Here is a 17,388-nt window from a genome sequence, read left to right as displayed (position 1 = left end):
AGGCAGATACCCCGCTCCAGGGACAGGAGTCCAGGCCTTTCTGCTGCCATTGTCAACCCTTGATGCCGTTGCAGGCACCAGTGGTGAAGGAGCTGGGCAGAGGCTCCACACTTGCCACCTTCCTGATCTGGATGATGGTTTGGAGGTCAGACAAAAATGGTCTCGCGTGCCTTGGCAAACAGCTTATAGTCGAACAGTTAAAAGCACTAGCTCCAAGTGCTAAATCAACCCAAGCCATACGTTTCCCACAACAGCTTCAGGTAAGCTAAGGATTGTGACCTTAGTGATAGGCCAAGGAGGAAGCACCTTTAGGAGGTGGTGGGAAGCAAGACACAGCAGTGTCCTGCAGGGAACAATCTTGATTTAAGCTCAAGGAGATGCACCTTCCCTTATCTCTAGCCTGCGTGGCTTTGAGATGGATGCAGACCATCCAGCGGTACTGGAGAGGCAAACCTCATCTCTCTGGTTGGCAGCATTAGAGGTACATATTGTCCTGCACATGTAAGCAGCAGGGGTGATTACCAAATGCCTGAGTTTTTAAGGCCTTACTATGACATCCAACCAGAAATAACTTTAAACACTGAAAAGACCAGGAGGAGTCATTTTCTTCCTCCTCGATGACCAAGCTGGCATTTATACCCCCTGCCCACCATCCCCACGAACAGAGAGAAAGAGGGAGGTGAAAAAATAACAGGCAGCACAACAGCAGGATAGGTAATTTATTTTATTGCATTTTATAATGCCATTGTCCATACAGATTACATGCAGCTAGTTCTACTGTACAAGGGTTTACCGTCTGCCAAAGCAGACACACGGAAGTTCAGAGTACAAATACACAGCAATGCTATTTCCTTTATACAGCATGGGGCTATGGCAGTGATGGGGACGGGGGGAGAGAAAAGGTCAAGGTTTATACACATCCTCCCCCCACCTTCCCTTCCCCCCCCTTCACACACGCTTCCCACCTTCCACCTCCTGAAGGATCTGATCGTTAGGCGGACAAATGCCAGACAAAAAAAAATAAAATAAAATTATAAAGTTCCTGGAGGTCTAAACCTTCCCCCTGTGCCTCCCTCCGAACCACGAGGGAAGAGAAACAGTCTCAAGGGTCAGAATCGCGGAGGGGAGAAGTTGCCGAGCATGAAGCTCGCACGGGAGTTTGGTTCAAACTTGGAAAGCGGGAACAGTTTCTTCGGACACAGACCTCCACCTTGTCCCAAGCCTGGGGAGCGTGAGCAGGGAGAGCAAAGTCCCTTTGCAACCAAGCGTGCTCAGAGCTGGGAGCCAGCTGACGGCAGCGAGTACCGCAAACGTGAGCTCAGGCCGGCCTGGGATGCGCTTAACACTCCCTCTCCTCCTTCCACATACCCACGCTAGGAAGCCACGTCGGGGCTGGGTGGCATGGTGGACGAGCTAAGCCGATATGGATTAGAAGTCACTATAGTCGTGCGTTTTGGGGGGTTCCCGCCACCTGAGATTCAGTGAGAGATTTGGAAGACTATTGCCTAGGTTGTGTGGTGGCCAGAGAGGCAGCGCTCTGACTGGTGCCGAAGGCGAACGGAGAGGTGCGCGGGGGCAGTGGGGGAACAATCCTTTGCCGATAATTTCACGGAGAGTTTCCTAGATCAGCAAACCCCTGGGACCACCAGTTCCGGCTCTGCTCCACTTCCTGCTTTTCCCGGGTAACCCCATTCTGCCACCCCGCCAAGCCAGCGCCACCCTCCCTCCGAGCGCTCAACACCCGAACGCCCGCTGGTGAGCCGCACTTTGCCGACGGCACCTACGGTCATAGCGGGCCAAACCTGGGGACTCGGTGGGCAGCTCGTAATCCAGCCGCCCTGTCCAGCCACAGCTTTGCCCCGGCTCTAAACTTCCACAAAGCTTCCAAGGAAAAAACAACAACAACAACAACATTAATAATAATTAAAATGGTGACATTGGATACCCATGTAAACAAAACAGAACCTTTGGTTTAATTCGACTACCGCTGCTTTTGTCGCAACTCCCCGCCTTCCACCTCTTTGTCCTTCCAAAGCAGCACAGATTGGAAAGGATTAGATTGGGATGCCGGTTCCCTTTTTGTTCTGGTTTGTCTCTGCCTCCCCTCTCCTGCACCTCTACCAATACTAACTACACACAAAAGGAAGAAGAAGAAGAAAAAAAAAAAAAAAGCACAAAACCCAAGGCATAGTGACAGAGCGAAGAAACTCCATGGAAAGTCAGTGGGATGCAGCAGAACAACTCCCCAGCTCCGAGAAAGGAGCCAGAAGCCTCCTGGGATGTTTTCCTGCCCAGAATATTGCAATGAGCGCTAAAGGACCCAACAATGGAAAAGAAAAAGCACTCGTGTTAGTAGGTTTAAAACCAGTGTATATATATCTCAATATATACAGACATACACCTTTCTGCCACATACCGCTTTTGGTCCTTTATCCTTCCCCCTCCCTTCCACGTTAGACGCGTTATTGAGGTAAAGTACACAACCGTTAAAAAAAAATGCAATGGGTGAAAATAAGAAACGCGCCCCCCACATAAGTACGGTACGTCGTTCGGCTGAAAGCAGAGGAAGCCATGAGGTGGTCTCTACAGGACTGTACTGTAAGTATACATAAACAGGAAAAGCCACGCCAGGCACCAAAGAGAATGAGCTACATTTACCCCTGAGTGTCAAACTGGATTCATTTAACGTGGCACAGGCGCTTCACGTTTCTCGGCTGGCCGGAGATGGACAAGGGGTAAGCTCAGAGCTGTCTGACCTTCCAAACGTGGGCACAATTCAAAACAAATCACATCTATTTAAATATACATTTCTACGGCGCTCTTCTGAGCCAGGGATAAGGAATTGCAAAAAAGCATCAAAGACATCACATTTCAGGAGCAGAGGAGGAAGGAGCACAAATAAACAGTCTTTTCTTTCTGTAACATCATTCTCATCCACGTCCTCTAGACAGCTGTGTGCGTGCACGTGTGTTTGTATGCGTTTGACACATGCATTGGCGTACAGGTGTATATTTTAAGAAGCAGTGTGATCCATCTACTGAGGACAGCAGGGAACTATTTGGCTTACCCAGTATGGTAAGAGGTGCTGGTGTCAAGGCTTAGGCTGTGAAATTTCAGGATCGGGCTAATGCTTTTGCTGAAACACAAGGATAACACCAGGATGGACAGGCTTCAGCAGAGGAAGTGAGAGCTTTATACCCAGTTGCATGGCAGAGAAGAGGGACGTGGTGTTCCCTATGCTTTATGCGCATCTCTGGATGGATCTCATTTATTCTAAAGAGTAAGGGAGCACTTCTCACGCCATTACTATGGCTGAGTGTTGCTTACTTGAGGGGCACTGGTCTACGCTGGCAAAGACGTCTTTGGAGAGTTAACATGAAGTAGGACCCTTAGGACCCAAGACCCCTCTCTCGTGCTGATGGAACCCCGCAGACCGCACTGGATGTCACTGGTGTCCCTGATGTCAGTCTGGCTGTCTGTGCAGACAGACGTGCGTCCTGACTCTCTGATCGCAAGTGAGCCCTGGAGCCATGCCAAATGACACCAGCTGGCACTTCAAGACAACCATCTTTGCCTATAACAGGAGCTAAGCCATCCTAACTAGCACATATTCTTTCCCAATGCAGTCAACCCTGAAAGCAGTGGCATCAGTTTTTCATATTTTGGTTGCCGGCTGATTTTCATTTGGTTGTGGGTCAGATTTTCAGACGCAGGGCAGCTCCCACTGGTTCTGGGTGGGATTACTGGGGTGGGTTATTCCTCCGAGAAACCCAGCATCCAAGCTACGAAGTGAACCTCACTATGAACCTAAGTGCTTGTCTGTGCACGTGCGGTTTTGCAAGTGGAGCATTCAAGATATTTTCTTAACACCAAACAGGCCGGTTTCACTCTCAAAAGGAAAAGTGCAGAAGAAAACAAACAAACCATATCAACAGTGAGCAAAAGGCATTAAGAGTTTTAAACCCCTTTTACAAGTTTAGTCATTTAAAGAAGCGGGATGCAGGAAGAGACTCATAAACCACGCTGTTTCCTAAACACCAATTTTTTTTTGCCAAGCTGTATCCCTTCACGATGCACGCTCGCGTACAATCCCGGTGACTCTTTGCCAGGAAATCTGTATCCTGCGACACAGAGGTGGCTTGCTAACATCCAGCTGCAATGTGAGATTCCAGATCAAGCTGCATTTATTGGGTGGCAGGGCAGGAAATCTCAGCCTGCAGCGTAACACATGGGTCTGTTCAGAGGTCAGACCTTGCCACTAAGTCTCTGCAAGCAAACCCTTGAGGCCACATGGAAGCTGGGTTTTTTTCAACGCGACCTAGGCACTGCTCGTGTGCACCCTCTTACAAAATACTCTCCTTAGAAGTAACCAAAAACCCAAATACCAAAGACTTCAGCTGGCTCTGGGGCATATCCAGTCTGTGGGGACAGCCACGCAGCGGTGGCACGGTGGAATACTACAAGGAGTGACACGAGACATGGAGACCGTGCCATGAGAAGAAGTCACTCATGGGGGATGTGTGGTCATTTAAAATAAAAGCAAACAAAGTGGGAAGAAAGAGAAGAGTCTGCTGCGGCTGGGAAAATGCCTCACGCTCCCAGAGTACATCCGCTTTTCGGCTGGGGTTTTCCCACCCCACACGCACACCAGACTGCTCTGGCCCCACACCGAGCCGGCGTACCACACACAAGTCGGGTTATCAGTAGACTGAAAGCAGGGAGTTGTGACGGGAGAGACCTGGGGCATGAACCCCCAGAGACACGCACGCAAACTCCACTTACGACTTTAAGTAACTTGGTAATAAAACACTGACTTCCGTCTCCGAGGCAGTGAGTGAGTGGAGGGTTTTTTTTCCTCCTCTTCATCTAATGTGTTGTAAAGCTAGCCAGCTATAGTCAGAATGACACATCCCTGGTATTGCAAGCTAGGGGGTCTCACAATGAACCAAGCTTTGCATCCGATTTCTCCGCGGTCCATCACAAAGGAGTTTTTACTTTCTAGGAACATCTGCCTGCAAACATGAAGTCCGTTCAGGACAACTCCCACTGATTTCAAATGCAGTAGGATTGGAGCCCAAGAATGGACCTGATGCTAGAGGACTGCTCTGTGTTGACTTCTGTGATGAGGACAGGTCCTTGGCATGAGTTGAAGCTGACCTGGAGCACCCACTTTATACCTCTGAATGTTAACAGTGACTGAAGATTGTTTCCATTTCAGTCCGACGAAGGGCATGACCCACAGCCTGTTTGAATTCACAAGATGCATCGGGGCTTTGGATCGGGCCTTAAGGCTCCTCACAAAATCCCAATACAGCCACGTCACTAAGATAAAGCGTCGGCATCTCCGCTCAAGAGGCAGAACGCATCCACGACTGCTCCCACCCTGCCGGTCTGAACCTCTCCTGATGGCTTACAACGTGGGTGATGGCCCCGAAGGTTTCAACAACACGTGCTCCCATCCCCTTGACTCTTGGAGTTAACAAACCCAGACAGCGAGGCAGAGGTTTTGGTTTGAACAGAGACAATTATATTTCCGAAGAGAGACGGCTTCCTCAGGTAGGGACAGTGAACAAGTCAAACCCTCATGATCCTGACTGTACAGTACCGAGAGACACCACGGTAATACTGGCAGCCCACGTCCATAGCGGCACCTGCGGATGCCTGACGAACACACGTTGTACCAGGCAGGGCGCTTAAAACCAGGAAGGAGATAGCCACGCCAAAGTGAACGCGACTGCGCTACGACTTTGGCTCATCCTGGAAGATGCCCACAATTTACAAGCTTCCAGCCCCAGTGCACGCAGCTGATAAAGCACCCAAGTGGTCAGTGCATCTAACGTAGCACTCGGCATCCTATTCCTCTTTGCAAACTCAAATACTTAGGAGGCTGGCTGTATCCTCAAGAGGATCTGCACATTTGGGTGCCGGAGCAAAGAGGAATCTCTGCTACGGAGCAAAGGCAAAGAGAGGAAGGGACTCTAATACTTCTGGGGACAAAGAACGGGGGAAGCCCTTTATGAAATCAAGGAGCAGCTACAGTCCCCTAAAACAGAACAAGGTCCCCAGTGCAAGATTTAGATTTGTATAGTGAATGCAATGGAGTGGGGGTCTGAGGCTGAAATAAGATGGGGGGGGGGGGGGATAAGAGCTCCCGCAGGAAAGAGGCCGAGGGACGCGAGATGCAAAGAAACTCTGGAGACAGACGTCTCCAACCCCTGCTCGCCCCTAGCGCGAGCTTTGTTACTGCAGAGCACTAAAGCATTAAGTTTGGTCTACCTTCATCCATGTGTACAAAAAGCGCCTGTAAACTTTGGTTTCAAACAATAACTTAGAAAGGAACCGACCTCTGGGGAAAAGTCCTGATGGGCTTCTCTTTTTGGCTGGCAGGGAGAGAACAGAATAAAGCCGTCGTGCATATGCACATGCACAGGTTAAGCAAAATGTTTTGGTTTATGCTTCTGGCCTAAGAAAATTCTTTGGTCAACAGTTAAGCCAAATGCAAAACAGTCTCGAGGCGGCACCAGCGTGAACTTGGGTAGAGAAGAGGCAAGGCGGGATGGTGCAGAGGAGCTCTGAGAACAGGGGCGGTATCCCTGCCTGGTTGCTGCCTCTGGGATCCACCTGCGGTCCAGCTACGCTGGGAAGACCAGGAGCAAAGTTCTGGTTTTATTCCCAGCTCCTGCACCTCACCACCGGTTTGGGAGGTAGAGGAAGAGCCCAGACCCCATCCTTCCTCCCTTTTGCTGATGTGTGTGGCTATCTGGTCCCCCCCCCCCCGTTTTCCAAACAGCCATCCAGAGACCAAGTTACATTTGCTATTGCCTTCTGCCACTTGCCGCAGCTGCCTTTGCTTCTCCTCCTCTCCCTTCCCTCATCTCAATGAAGGGCTCTTTCCCTTTAAACCTCACATTTTACCTCCCAGGAAGACTGAACTTTCCCGCGGCCTCAGACACACACAAGTGAGAAGCGGGGGAAAGGCATGTTCGGTGGAGACATCTAGCGTGGGCTCTGGGGAACCGAAGCTGTGCGTGCTGGCAGCAGTGCCGACTGCCGACCGACTCCGTGCGACTCAGCTCTTGCAGCTGCAATACTGGGAAGAGGTTGCTCTTCCTTCCCCTCATCCCCAACTTGGTCCAGACAGAAGAAATCCCTGTTGCAAAGTAGTCAGGGCCTGGCTCTACAGGAGGCAGAACTGAAGGAACGGGGAGCACAAGGAAATCCGGGCGAAGGAAGAGCCATTTTCACAGGGAACGCAACCACCTCCGAACTCAAAACGCCTTTCAAGACTTCGAAGACCTGGGAGCCTCACCCAGCAGCTGGGTTAAACTATGGGCTGATGCTGAACAATGAAATACTTTTGAGCAAGCACAGGCTGCCAGGCCAGCAGTGTAGGGGCTACACTACTTAGCTGTTATATAGACCTTTCCTTTTGGAGGACTGCAACAAACAGCTTCTCATAGAAGGGGTCTGGCCCCAACCTTGCCTTCTGCCCATGGCCCGGCAGGGGATGCAGTGGGCGCAAACTCCTAGCACTGCTCTGCAGTGACGCCTCTGCCCCCCTCCAGACTAGTCATTCTGGGATCTGGGAGAGAGTCTGGGTGGGCTGGCAATGGACAGGGGGACCCTGAGGCTCTGGGCACCATCTGAGAGGGAAGAGGAAGATGATCCTCAGATGGGATTTAACAGGAAGGATCGTCAGGCCAAACCTGATTGGGAAGCCTCTTTTGGAGCTATCTGCTCTGGGCTCTGCTGACAGCATGGGATGAGATGCCACTCGCTGACCGCAGCTAAGGGCCTGTGAGCAGGCTCAGGAGGTAGCCAGAAAGGAAGGGGCACCTGCAAGCTCTAAGGCACCCAGCGCACATGCTGCCCTAAGGATCCCAACACCGAGTCCTCAGCAAGGGACAGCCCCTGCTGGGAGCTATCCCAGCTGAGGGCCTGCCACGCTTCTCTCCCTGCCCCCTTAGTGCCATGTCACCCCACGGATCTGAAAGCACCAGGCAACGTTATGGAGCTGCTGCCTGAGCGGAAGATGGGCCTGTGTCCCAACCCACTTCCTTCCTGAGACCCTAAATCAATCCCCCAAGTGCCTTCCCCTCCCTTGGCCCCAACTCCTTCCCCTGCACAACCTGTGCTGCAGACTCCGCTGTTGAACTGAGCCTCCATCTGGCATACTTAAAGGGGAAACTGCAAAGAGAAATGAGGCCCGACTTCCAGGGAGCACCCAGGTATTTGCTGCTAGTCCTTAGAGCTGGGCTGGGTGGGTAAATAGCGGGGACAGCTTTCAGCCCCATGGAGATGTACTGGGGATGGGGAGAGGTTTCTGGAGGCGTTGCTGTGGGAATGCTTGGATCTGAGCAGCCTGGGGCCACCATCACCCCAGGGACACCCCTTTATGGCTGGTGGCCGAACGTCAGCCCACCCACACCACGGGGAACCATAGTACAAGCGGGAGATGCTGAACGTCTGTCGGGTTTTCTCCAGGTTTTCTTTGCCGTTTGCCTTTGGGATGGGAAAGGGAGCGAAGGCAAGGGCTGTGTGGAGAGAAGAGGCAAGAGTTGCTTTGTGCGCGCCAGCGATGAGTGCGAGCTCTTGCGCTGTGCTCAACACCGAGGCTTGCAGAAGTCACAAAGGACTGGGCAAAGGCTAGAGAAGACCCACTGGGATGACCTAGCGAGAGACCAAACCCTTTCAAAACATGCCCATCTTTCAACGTGAGAACCCACCCCCGTAACCAGAGCTTCATCTCGCCCACCGCTCCCGGGAGCCCCTTTGGCTAAGCCAAGCAAAAGAAACCTTTGGCAGGTTGCTGCAAAGAGGGAAGCCCTTGGGTGTGCTGCGTCCCGGGGTGCGACGTGAGGTAACAAACACGACTGACAAAAACAAGAGGGGAGGAAAAAAAAGGGGGTGACGTTTGGTTGCTTTTTTTTTTTTTTTGGCATTAACATCCCGTCTGTGCACCTGAAGTTCGGACCTTCTACCCCTAGACATCATTTGGTATCTTCCCATCGTGACAAACAAGAAAGAAAGAGCTCAAAAGCGGATGACTGCGACTAGCTCACAATACTCTGTACCCGAGCCTCCAACATGGGAAGGGTGGCAGGACTCCAGGCTCCGCGCTGCACAAGCCGGGAGACTGGGGCTTGCTTAACACTCACGAGCTACTGAAGCAAAGGGTCCTCTCCTCCCAAGCTGCAGCAGTGGCATTATAGTATGTATTGCTTTAGGATCTGCGCTGTCAGCTAAGGCAGCTCAAGCTCTGCTTCAGTTCAGAGAACCTGTCCAGGCCCCATTCTTCCTCCTTTTGATTCGGCTGGTTGGCATGGGTCAGCTATGCCAATACAAACCAGGACTCGCCGGACAACCCGGGCGAGGACAGCTCACCAGACACACCTTCCATGCTCTACCCTTCCCTGACGTGTCTGCAGCAGGGAAGGGCAGAGGAAGGCTCAACAAGGCGGGCGGAGGCCCTGCTCTACAGTTCACCCCGTGAGAACATTTCACAGACAGGGAGACGAAAGGGGGATGGAGGGTAGGCAGGGGATGGTCAGGTACAGCATCCTGCAGAGAAGGGCTCGAGTCTTTCCCCGCACTCAAACTCCCATTTGACCCCCCGTTTTGCTCTCTGGGGCCCAGGCACTGGCTTTTAGCCGGGCCCCTGGCAGCCTCCCGACATTTTCACAGGAGGGGATGGGGAAGGGAAAGGCATCCCCCCCTTCTTTGTGTCTTGAGCGTCTGCCCTTACTGTGAAGCATTTGTGTTCAACCGGGTCATGACCACCGCCACCTCACTGCCGCCCGGAGCAGGCCGGGACTGGGAACAGACAGGGTGAGGGAGGGGAGACAAACACAGGTTGGCTACTCTGTTCTCCAAGTGGTTTAGTATTTGGCGCTAAGACCCACTGGAGGCTACGGCGCAACAGGGCTGCGCGAGGTTACAGCAGGCTCAAGTTCCCACGGGCCCAACTGTTGCTTTTCATCTCCAGCCAGGAAGCAAACCAAGATGGGCACGGGGTGAACTTCCAGGCCGCTGCAGAGGTCTCGTGTCCCACCGCTGCTAGGATATCTGGAGGTGGCGTGCATGAGGGAGGGGGGAGTTCAAGGTTTCTCCTAGTGCAATGAGGAGAGGGGAGGCAATCGGCGGGCTTCTGACTTCACAGCTGATTCTTTGCAGCGGGGAGGCGTCGCCGGGAAAGCTGACGGGGGCGCGAGGCTTGGAGGGCAGAACGTGGCTCGGTGACGGAAAAGATCAACCACACGGTGCAAAGCAGCCCACTGGAACAGCCCAGGCGTGGACCGAGACCCGGCAAAATACTGAGAAAGAACCGATGCGACAGGAGCCGTCTTCCTTTTGCCACGGAGTTGGGGGCGTGGGGAAAGGAGGGAGAAAATTTTCGGATAGGAACAACCTACCATCCTCGTTCACCAGTCTCTAACCGGGGGGTGGGGGTGGGGGTTCAACACTCTCTCGTTCCCTGGCTGCTCTGCGCGGCCCCCGCTCTGGGAGCCTGTCAGAGTCACCGAGACGGGTACGGGGAAGGTGAGGGAGGAGGGACGTGCCGTCAGCAACAGGTCGCACTGAAGAAACCCTCTTGCTTTGTGGAAGTGCCTTTAAGAAACAGGTTAACGCTGAAGGTCACCTCGAGGAGGTGGGAGCCGTTGCCATGTCTCTGACCGGGCAGGGGGGAAGTGCTTGCCCCCAGGACAGGAGGGAGGGCCCTTAAGACAAGTCTTCCACCGGCAGCTCCTCCTCCAGGTCCCTGTCGTCGGGGATCATCACATTCTGGTTGGTGCTGGCCATGAGAGAGACGGGCCTGCTGTCGTCCTCGGCCTCAGCTGGTTCTTCCTTAACGTGGACTTGGTGGCTGCAGGGGGACAAGGGCGGTTGCGGTTTAAAGCCTACGCTGAAGAATCGAGGTGGGCTAGGGAATGGGGTGCGGAGCCTATCCAGCCAACATCAACAGGGCCTGCAACCAAGAGCCATTTTGCGCTGACGGCTGGAGGTCACAGTGCAACAGGCACCAGCGCCCCCCGAGCCCCACAAATGGCTTCTTTGTGGGCATCAGCCACACGACGGCCGGACTGCCCTTCTGAGTCAGCCCAGGGTGGTGTGGAGGGATGCATGGGCTGTGTGGAGTCCCATGAGCAGGGCCATCAGGTCACTGCCATTCACCTGTCAGTCCATTAAAATGCTTTATCAGGCTATGGCAGCTCATTCACACTAAATACAAGCTTCAGGCAAAACCCTGGCACTGGGCACCCCCTTGGACCTCTGCCTTCCAGCTCCGAGGTCAGCGACCAGAGCCCTAAGGGGGTACCGATCACCTCCGTGCCACCCAGACAGTGCAGCGCTTTCCACACTTGTGGTTTGGGCAGTCTCAGAAGAGTCACCAGGGTCTCCCCGCTTCCGCCGCAGCTTTGCCTGCTGACCAGACCCAGGCCTAGCCCAGGCATCACTACCTCTAAACACCGCAGACGCACCCAGGAGATGCCGACGCGCCAGCTCACCTGTACTGCTGCGGGGAAAGTCGCGGGCTGTTGCTGCCGTTGCTGTTGACTTGTTCCACGGTGCTGCTCACGTCATCGTGGCCGACGTGGAGCATGCCGCTGGTGGAGCTGGTGTTGATCATGGTGGGGCTGTTCAGGAGGGGGAAGTTGCTCTCTGCCAGGGCAGCCTGCACCAGGGAGACACAAGACAACTAGTGGGGTGATGATGGGAGCAGTACACAAGGCAGCCCTGGCTGATCCCATGAGACCAGGCACATTTGTAACCACACAAAAGTCAGCTGGAAACTGGGCTCAGCCACAATCTGCCTTTGCTCCCAACTACTCCCAACTCAAGGTGAACCCAGGAAGGGGAAAGTGAGGCACAGAAGGGGCAATGTTTTTGCGATACAAGACAGGGTGGGCTCCGATGCTCAGCTTATCAATAGGCAAAGTTGCCGAGAACCTGATCACAGAGATCAGGCAGCTCCAGACCTCCTGTTCCCTGGGGCTGGGGCTCTTCAAGTCACTGGTACTGAAGAGAAAGGTAACCAGCTGGATCAATTAGCATTCTTGGGGCAAGGGACTATGTGACAACTGGCGTTACTGCTCAGAGGTTCACCCTATGGGATAAGGCCATAGTAAGATTAATCATCCCATGGTTGTCAGGTGCATTTGCTGCTGCACTCAAAGATTTCACGTCATGGAGGCAGGCTGTGGTGGGCTGAGAAACAAGGTGTGGTGTGGGCTATTGCACTGCAGGGAGAAGGTGGGGAGAGGCTGGCACCATCTGGAGAGGCCTTACCTGGTAACTTGCATTAAGTGCTCCGTAACCGAGTCCTGAAATCATGTTTTTGACTAAGGTTGGACTCCTGCAGCAGAGAGAAACCAAAAAGAGGCATTGCTTAACACTCCTGGCCTGGGAAAAGCAGGAGATGGGAGTTTACCCACTGAGGGCAAGGCAGCGTCAGAGTCTCCTACTCCAACATCCTCACAGCCCCGTGCTTCCTGCGGAGATGCTTGGGGAGGCAGAGGAAGCATGAAGCATGGGGATCTAAAGCAGACACATCTGCATCACCTCTCCCCAGCCCCATGCTTTTTTCTTAGGTTTTTCTTCCTCCCACCTTTTTCAGTCAGCTTCTTTCCAATCCCTTTCTTTATCTGCATCTCTTCTCTGCCCCTTGTCCCCTTGCCCTGTTTCCTTTCCTCTCTCGTTTGTCCCTTTACCTTCTCCAGAAAGGGGGCAAAAGAAATGAGCAGTCAGGATTCTGGGCAACAGCGTTCCCCCAGAGGCAATGGCAGTGCCTCCAGGATGCAGATCTCATCATGAGAAGCAACCATGTGCCCATATGGGCTTGCACTATGGAATACTGTTGCACGTGTATTGGTGAAGGCTCCACTTGCACGCTGACAGGCGTGCCTGCACGAGGGCAGTTGTGGCACCTACAGGCCAGCTGTAGACCTGGGCTGGGGGGCTGCGTGCAAGCAGGCAATGCACAGTCTAACTGAAAGACTTTGTTGAGCGTAGGCGTTGGGGCACAAACCTGGATCTGAATGTCCTTACGGGAAGGAAGGGGGAGATTTCTGATCTAGACTTCCTAGTTCAAGTCCACCTTAGGTTTACCAGATGCGGCTAGCTTACAGATTACTGGAGGGAGCATTGGCTAGATCAGGAGCGTAGCGGAGGTGTCCAGAGAGCTGCTGTAGGGCTGGGGCTGTCTTTCATTCCCTCTAACTCCAGTGAGTGACTGCTTTAGAGGTGAGCTGGTCCCCAAACTTTGCCTTCCCAGAGGAGCTCCTGACGAGGCGATTTTCTCGGCCAGGTCAGCTCCGGGGCAAGCAGAAAATACCAAGACCCACCCTGTCATCTTTGGTGGCCTTCGCTTTTGGTACTCGTTCTCGTCGACCGTCCAGACGGCTCCCTTGACGTTCTCCACTCGCACAAAGCACTTGTGCAGGCTCAGGTTGTGGCGCACGGCATTCTGCAGGCAGAAGAGAGGGGAGAGCTAAAGCAGGGCACAGGGTCACAGCTGAGGCCCCCCTGCCCTCCCACCCTGCTGTTAGCCATTTGGCTCCTCTTCCCCTGCTGCTCACCGCAACCTCACAGCCCCGAAACCCATCCCTCGTGCAGATGAGCAACAGGCAGTGGTGGGGGAGGATGCTTACGGCCTCCCGCCTCCTATCCAGGAAGGCAGGCTTGTAAGCTGGAACCAAATCACATGGTTGCGGGGCTGGGGCACATGATATCTGAGGAGAGGTCAAGGGAACTGGGCTTATTTAGTCTAGAGAAGACGGAAAGGGGATTTAATAGCAGCCTTGAACTCCCCGAAGGGTGGTAACGATGAGGATGGAGCTGGACTGTTCTCAGTGGGGGCAGATGCCAGAACAAGGAGCAGTAGCCTCAATTTGCAGCAGGGGGAAGTTTAGGCTGGATATTAGGAAAAACTCTCACTAGGAGGGTAGTAAAGTGCAGAAACAGGTTACCCAAAGACGTTGTGGACTCTCCATCCTTGGAGGTTTTTGAGGCCCAGCTAGACAAAGCCCTGGCGGGGATGATCTAGTTGGGGGTGGGCCTGCTTTGATCAGGGGTTGGTGAGGTCCCTTCCCCCCCTCATTTTCTAACGAGCCATGATCGAACAGAGCCACATGGTAGCGTATCTGAAAACATCCCGCTCACCACGAGTAGGGCATGTGGCATCCTGCGGTGCTCGCAGAGCCGGCCCACACCTCTGGAAGAGTGCTCCTTAACTCTGAGAGGTTTGCCCTGCAAGCAGGGATGAGGCGGGGGTACGCAGGTAGGTTTTACATGACTGTAGCACTGGTAAACAGTGTGGGAGTGAGCCCTAGTGCCGGTGCAGGCTTTCCTGGTGCTGCCTTTCACCTCCCCTGAAGAGACTGCGTGTACGCAGGGGCAGGGCGGGGGGAACATGCCCACAGTAAGGTGCTGCTTAATTCAACTTGCATAGCCACTGCCCTACCAGGGACCTAGCAGAAAACCAAAAATGGTATTACTTGAGTTATTGGTGACTTATACTTCATATCCCATTACTGATCCTCAAGTTGCCAAGCCCCAAATGTTACTCAAGACAAGGATGATCTGCACAAGGTCTCAGTCATTGCTTTGCACATCTCCTCCTGCAGTTGCTGGTCTCTGCCCACTGTAGGGAGCATCTTTCTTCATGGCCCTTAGGTCACAGGAAACCCAAGGAAGTAGCAGGCTCCAAGAGACAAGATCCAAGATCTCTTTTCAGGGTGTGCTGACATTCCCTGGCTCCTAATACGTTCAGCACAGTCTTGGAGCCTCATCTGAGCCACTTTTACAGGTGCTTGCATCTGAACACTTCAGACCTGGTAATGCGCTTTTCCCTACAGCTCTTTCGGGAGCTATGGCAGAGCCGGTATCCCAGTGGGGACTGGAAGCGCAGAGAGAAGGAAGCGGCACTTTGTCCAAAGCCACACGGAAAGCAAGTCGTGGAGGAAGGAGTCCCAAGCAAACGCTCTTTAACCACCGCACCCTCCTCCTTCCCTCCACTATCCCTCTCCCCCCTCAAAGATACCTGGCTGCACATTATGCCTGCCACGAGAAGAACGAGGCGGGAAGGGCACAGGTGGGTGGGGACGGCTCCACTCCTCTCCGTCAAGCAGCTTGTGCCTACGCGGGCTCCTGACCACGAGGAGAATCCACCATCTATTCCCCAAGAAACTACCGGCTTCCCCTGCAAGCACTGGCTGGCATCACCTCCCGGTAGGGCCAAGGGGAACCCAAGGGCATCAGCTGATAGCAGGATAGGAGCCGTCCACCCCTTCACCGGGCTTTGCTCGGCTCAGTCTCGAGGGGGTGGCTGGAAGTGCGAGGAAGGGCGAGACAGGGTCAGGGAAGGGGCTGAGATCCACGAGGCAGCCTCGTCCACCGCAAAACGTGGAGCTGCGCCGCCAAGCGAGCCATTATTTATTTATTTTTGGTCCTTTCCCTCCCTTTATTCTTGACGTCGCCCCATCTTTACATTTCTAAATGTAAAATAAAAAGAGACGCACACGTAGGCCGACGGCGCAGCCCCGAGAGAGACCGGCTCCCTTTTCCCCTTCCAACTCCCTGCCATTTGCTACTGCCCCTATTTCATTACCAATTTTAATTTGCCTCTAATTAAATCCTGTGTATTTTTCCGACTCACTTGCTAATCCATGAGGGAGGCAGGAGGCTGGAGTGGAATCTCTCCGAGCTATAATTACAAAGGGCCTAATCACGCCGGGGCTCTGCCTTTGAATAAATTTCCTTGCATTAAGGTTCTCAGATTCTCTGCCTTGCAAATGAGAATGACCCCAATTTCAGGAAGTTGGCCTCGGAGGGTTTTTTTTTTTTTTATTTCGAGTCCTGATTCGTGATGAGAGACTAATTCGTTACGCTAAAACATTAACAGCAATTTAAAAGGTCGAACGGGGGCCGTATAAACAAAGAAGCTGGCCAAGACAACAAGGCAAAAGGAGAGACAGGGACGAAAGCCCCGTGCTGGAAAGCGTTACGGTTCCCGGAAACGCATCAGATTGGACTTTTTCTTCCTCTTCCCCCATTTAAAGCCCCAAACAAACCAAAGCGTGATTTCTTCCCCAGCTCAGAACAGGTTTATCTGCTTGTGCTGACGTGATGCCACCAGCGATGCTGGCACACCCAGTCCCCCCAGTAAGGCTGCTTCTCAGGGGTACCGGGTCAGTGGCTGCTCTGTGGCATTTTCACCAAGACTGTGGAGGTCAGAGGCCCTAGCTGAGACCGGTGTTCCCTCGTGCTAGGAGCTGTACATACACCAAACCAGAGACAGCCCTGTCCCAAGACAGCCTGTATTCACCGGATATAGGAAGGGTTATTCTTTCTGGTTTACAGACGGGGAAAAGAAGGCAGGGACACACCAAGGGTAACATGTTTCAAGGCTTCAAAGCAATATGGGAAATTCCCCCCCAGCCCTTTGGAAGTGAGATTAAGGCCAAGTCAAGAGAGTTTAAGCCCTACGGTGCTGAAACACGGCCCAGACCGCCTTTCCCCTACAGACACTTGCCAGCACAACGAGGGAGATCAGGGGTGTGAAGAGGCGGTATTCCCGACCGCCCTCGCCAGCGTAGTAGTCATACACCAGTAATGTCTTCCAAGTGTGCACACAGCCTCCTCCGTCACTCAGATGCCCATGAGCGCCTCACCCAAGTCAAGGTCACAAGAGAGATCGTGAGGAGGCAGGGAACCGAATCCATCTCCCCTAAGCTGCACGCCGATCCCTTTGCTACCAGCCCGACCTGCTGGCATGGAGGCCTGGCATTTGGTTTCTCGCACGTAAATCAGTCCCCGCTCCTGCCCAAGCCAGGCAAACGCAAGTGGGAAATGGTCTCCATCGGTGCCGCTGAGATCACAGCGTGGCTCTCGGATGCGGTGGCTTCTGGCAACAAGGGGGCCGCCGCTGACATTAGAAAGGACCCTCCATTGCTGATCTCTCAGGCAGCAAACCTCAAGGAACTGATTTGAACGGGCAATACCGGGACAAGAAATCACCCACAGACTGGACTGTGCTAAGTGTGGCTTAAGCAGGGACTACGAACTCTTAGCCCATGACCTGGAGTAGCTTTGGTGAGTCCCTTGTTCTTATGGGTTTATTACCTGCCTGTTTGTCTCTCCCAACACACCCCCCCTTCTGCTTTTGCATTCACATTTCTCTCTCTCTCACATACACACAGCTTTGTGCTCACAGCATCTAATGCAGGAGGTTTCAGCCCACGAAAATGTAGTAATATATATATCTATAGATATATACTTATCTCTAGTTTGGTTAGCCTAGAAGATGCAAATCCACCCTGCCTTTTACTGGCCTGCCCTTCGCATACTGGAGGCCTCTGCCATTCCTATGAAGCCATGTGTAGCTCCACT

General features: G+C 53.2%; 1 protein-coding gene across 10 annotated transcripts in view; it reads right to left on the bottom strand.

Annotated features, from left to right (window-relative positions):
- Window positions 1-709: 709 nt before the first annotated feature.
- Window positions 710-17,388, bottom strand: part of FOXP4 (forkhead box P4) — a 122,865-nt gene continuing 106,186 nt past the window's right edge. For 8 of the 10 annotated variants that reach the window (XM_090026381.1, XM_090026377.1, XM_090026375.1 and 5 more), the window contains 4 exons: window positions 13,344-13,465; window positions 12,289-12,355; window positions 11,508-11,698; window positions 710-10,864 (listed from right to left, as the gene is read on the bottom strand). In XM_090026381.1, the coding sequence (XP_089882507.1) occupies window positions 10,720-10,864; window positions 11,508-11,698; window positions 12,289-12,355; window positions 13,344-13,465 (525 nt within the window). In that variant the 3' untranslated portion in view covers window positions 710-10,719. The remainder of the gene's footprint in view (window positions 10,865-11,507; window positions 11,699-12,288; window positions 12,356-13,343; window positions 13,466-17,388) is intronic. The other 2 variants (XM_090026383.1, XM_090026382.1) reach the window with 1 other exon arrangement.

Source organism: Crocodylus siamensis, chromosome 13 (genome assembly GCF_052110815.1).
Source record: "Crocodylus siamensis isolate JL-2025a chromosome 13, ASM5211081v1, whole genome shotgun sequence".
NCBI classification, from domain to species: Eukaryota; Metazoa; Chordata; order Crocodylia; family Crocodylidae; genus Crocodylus; species Crocodylus siamensis.
This window is presented reverse-complemented; position numbering and strand designations above follow the sequence as displayed.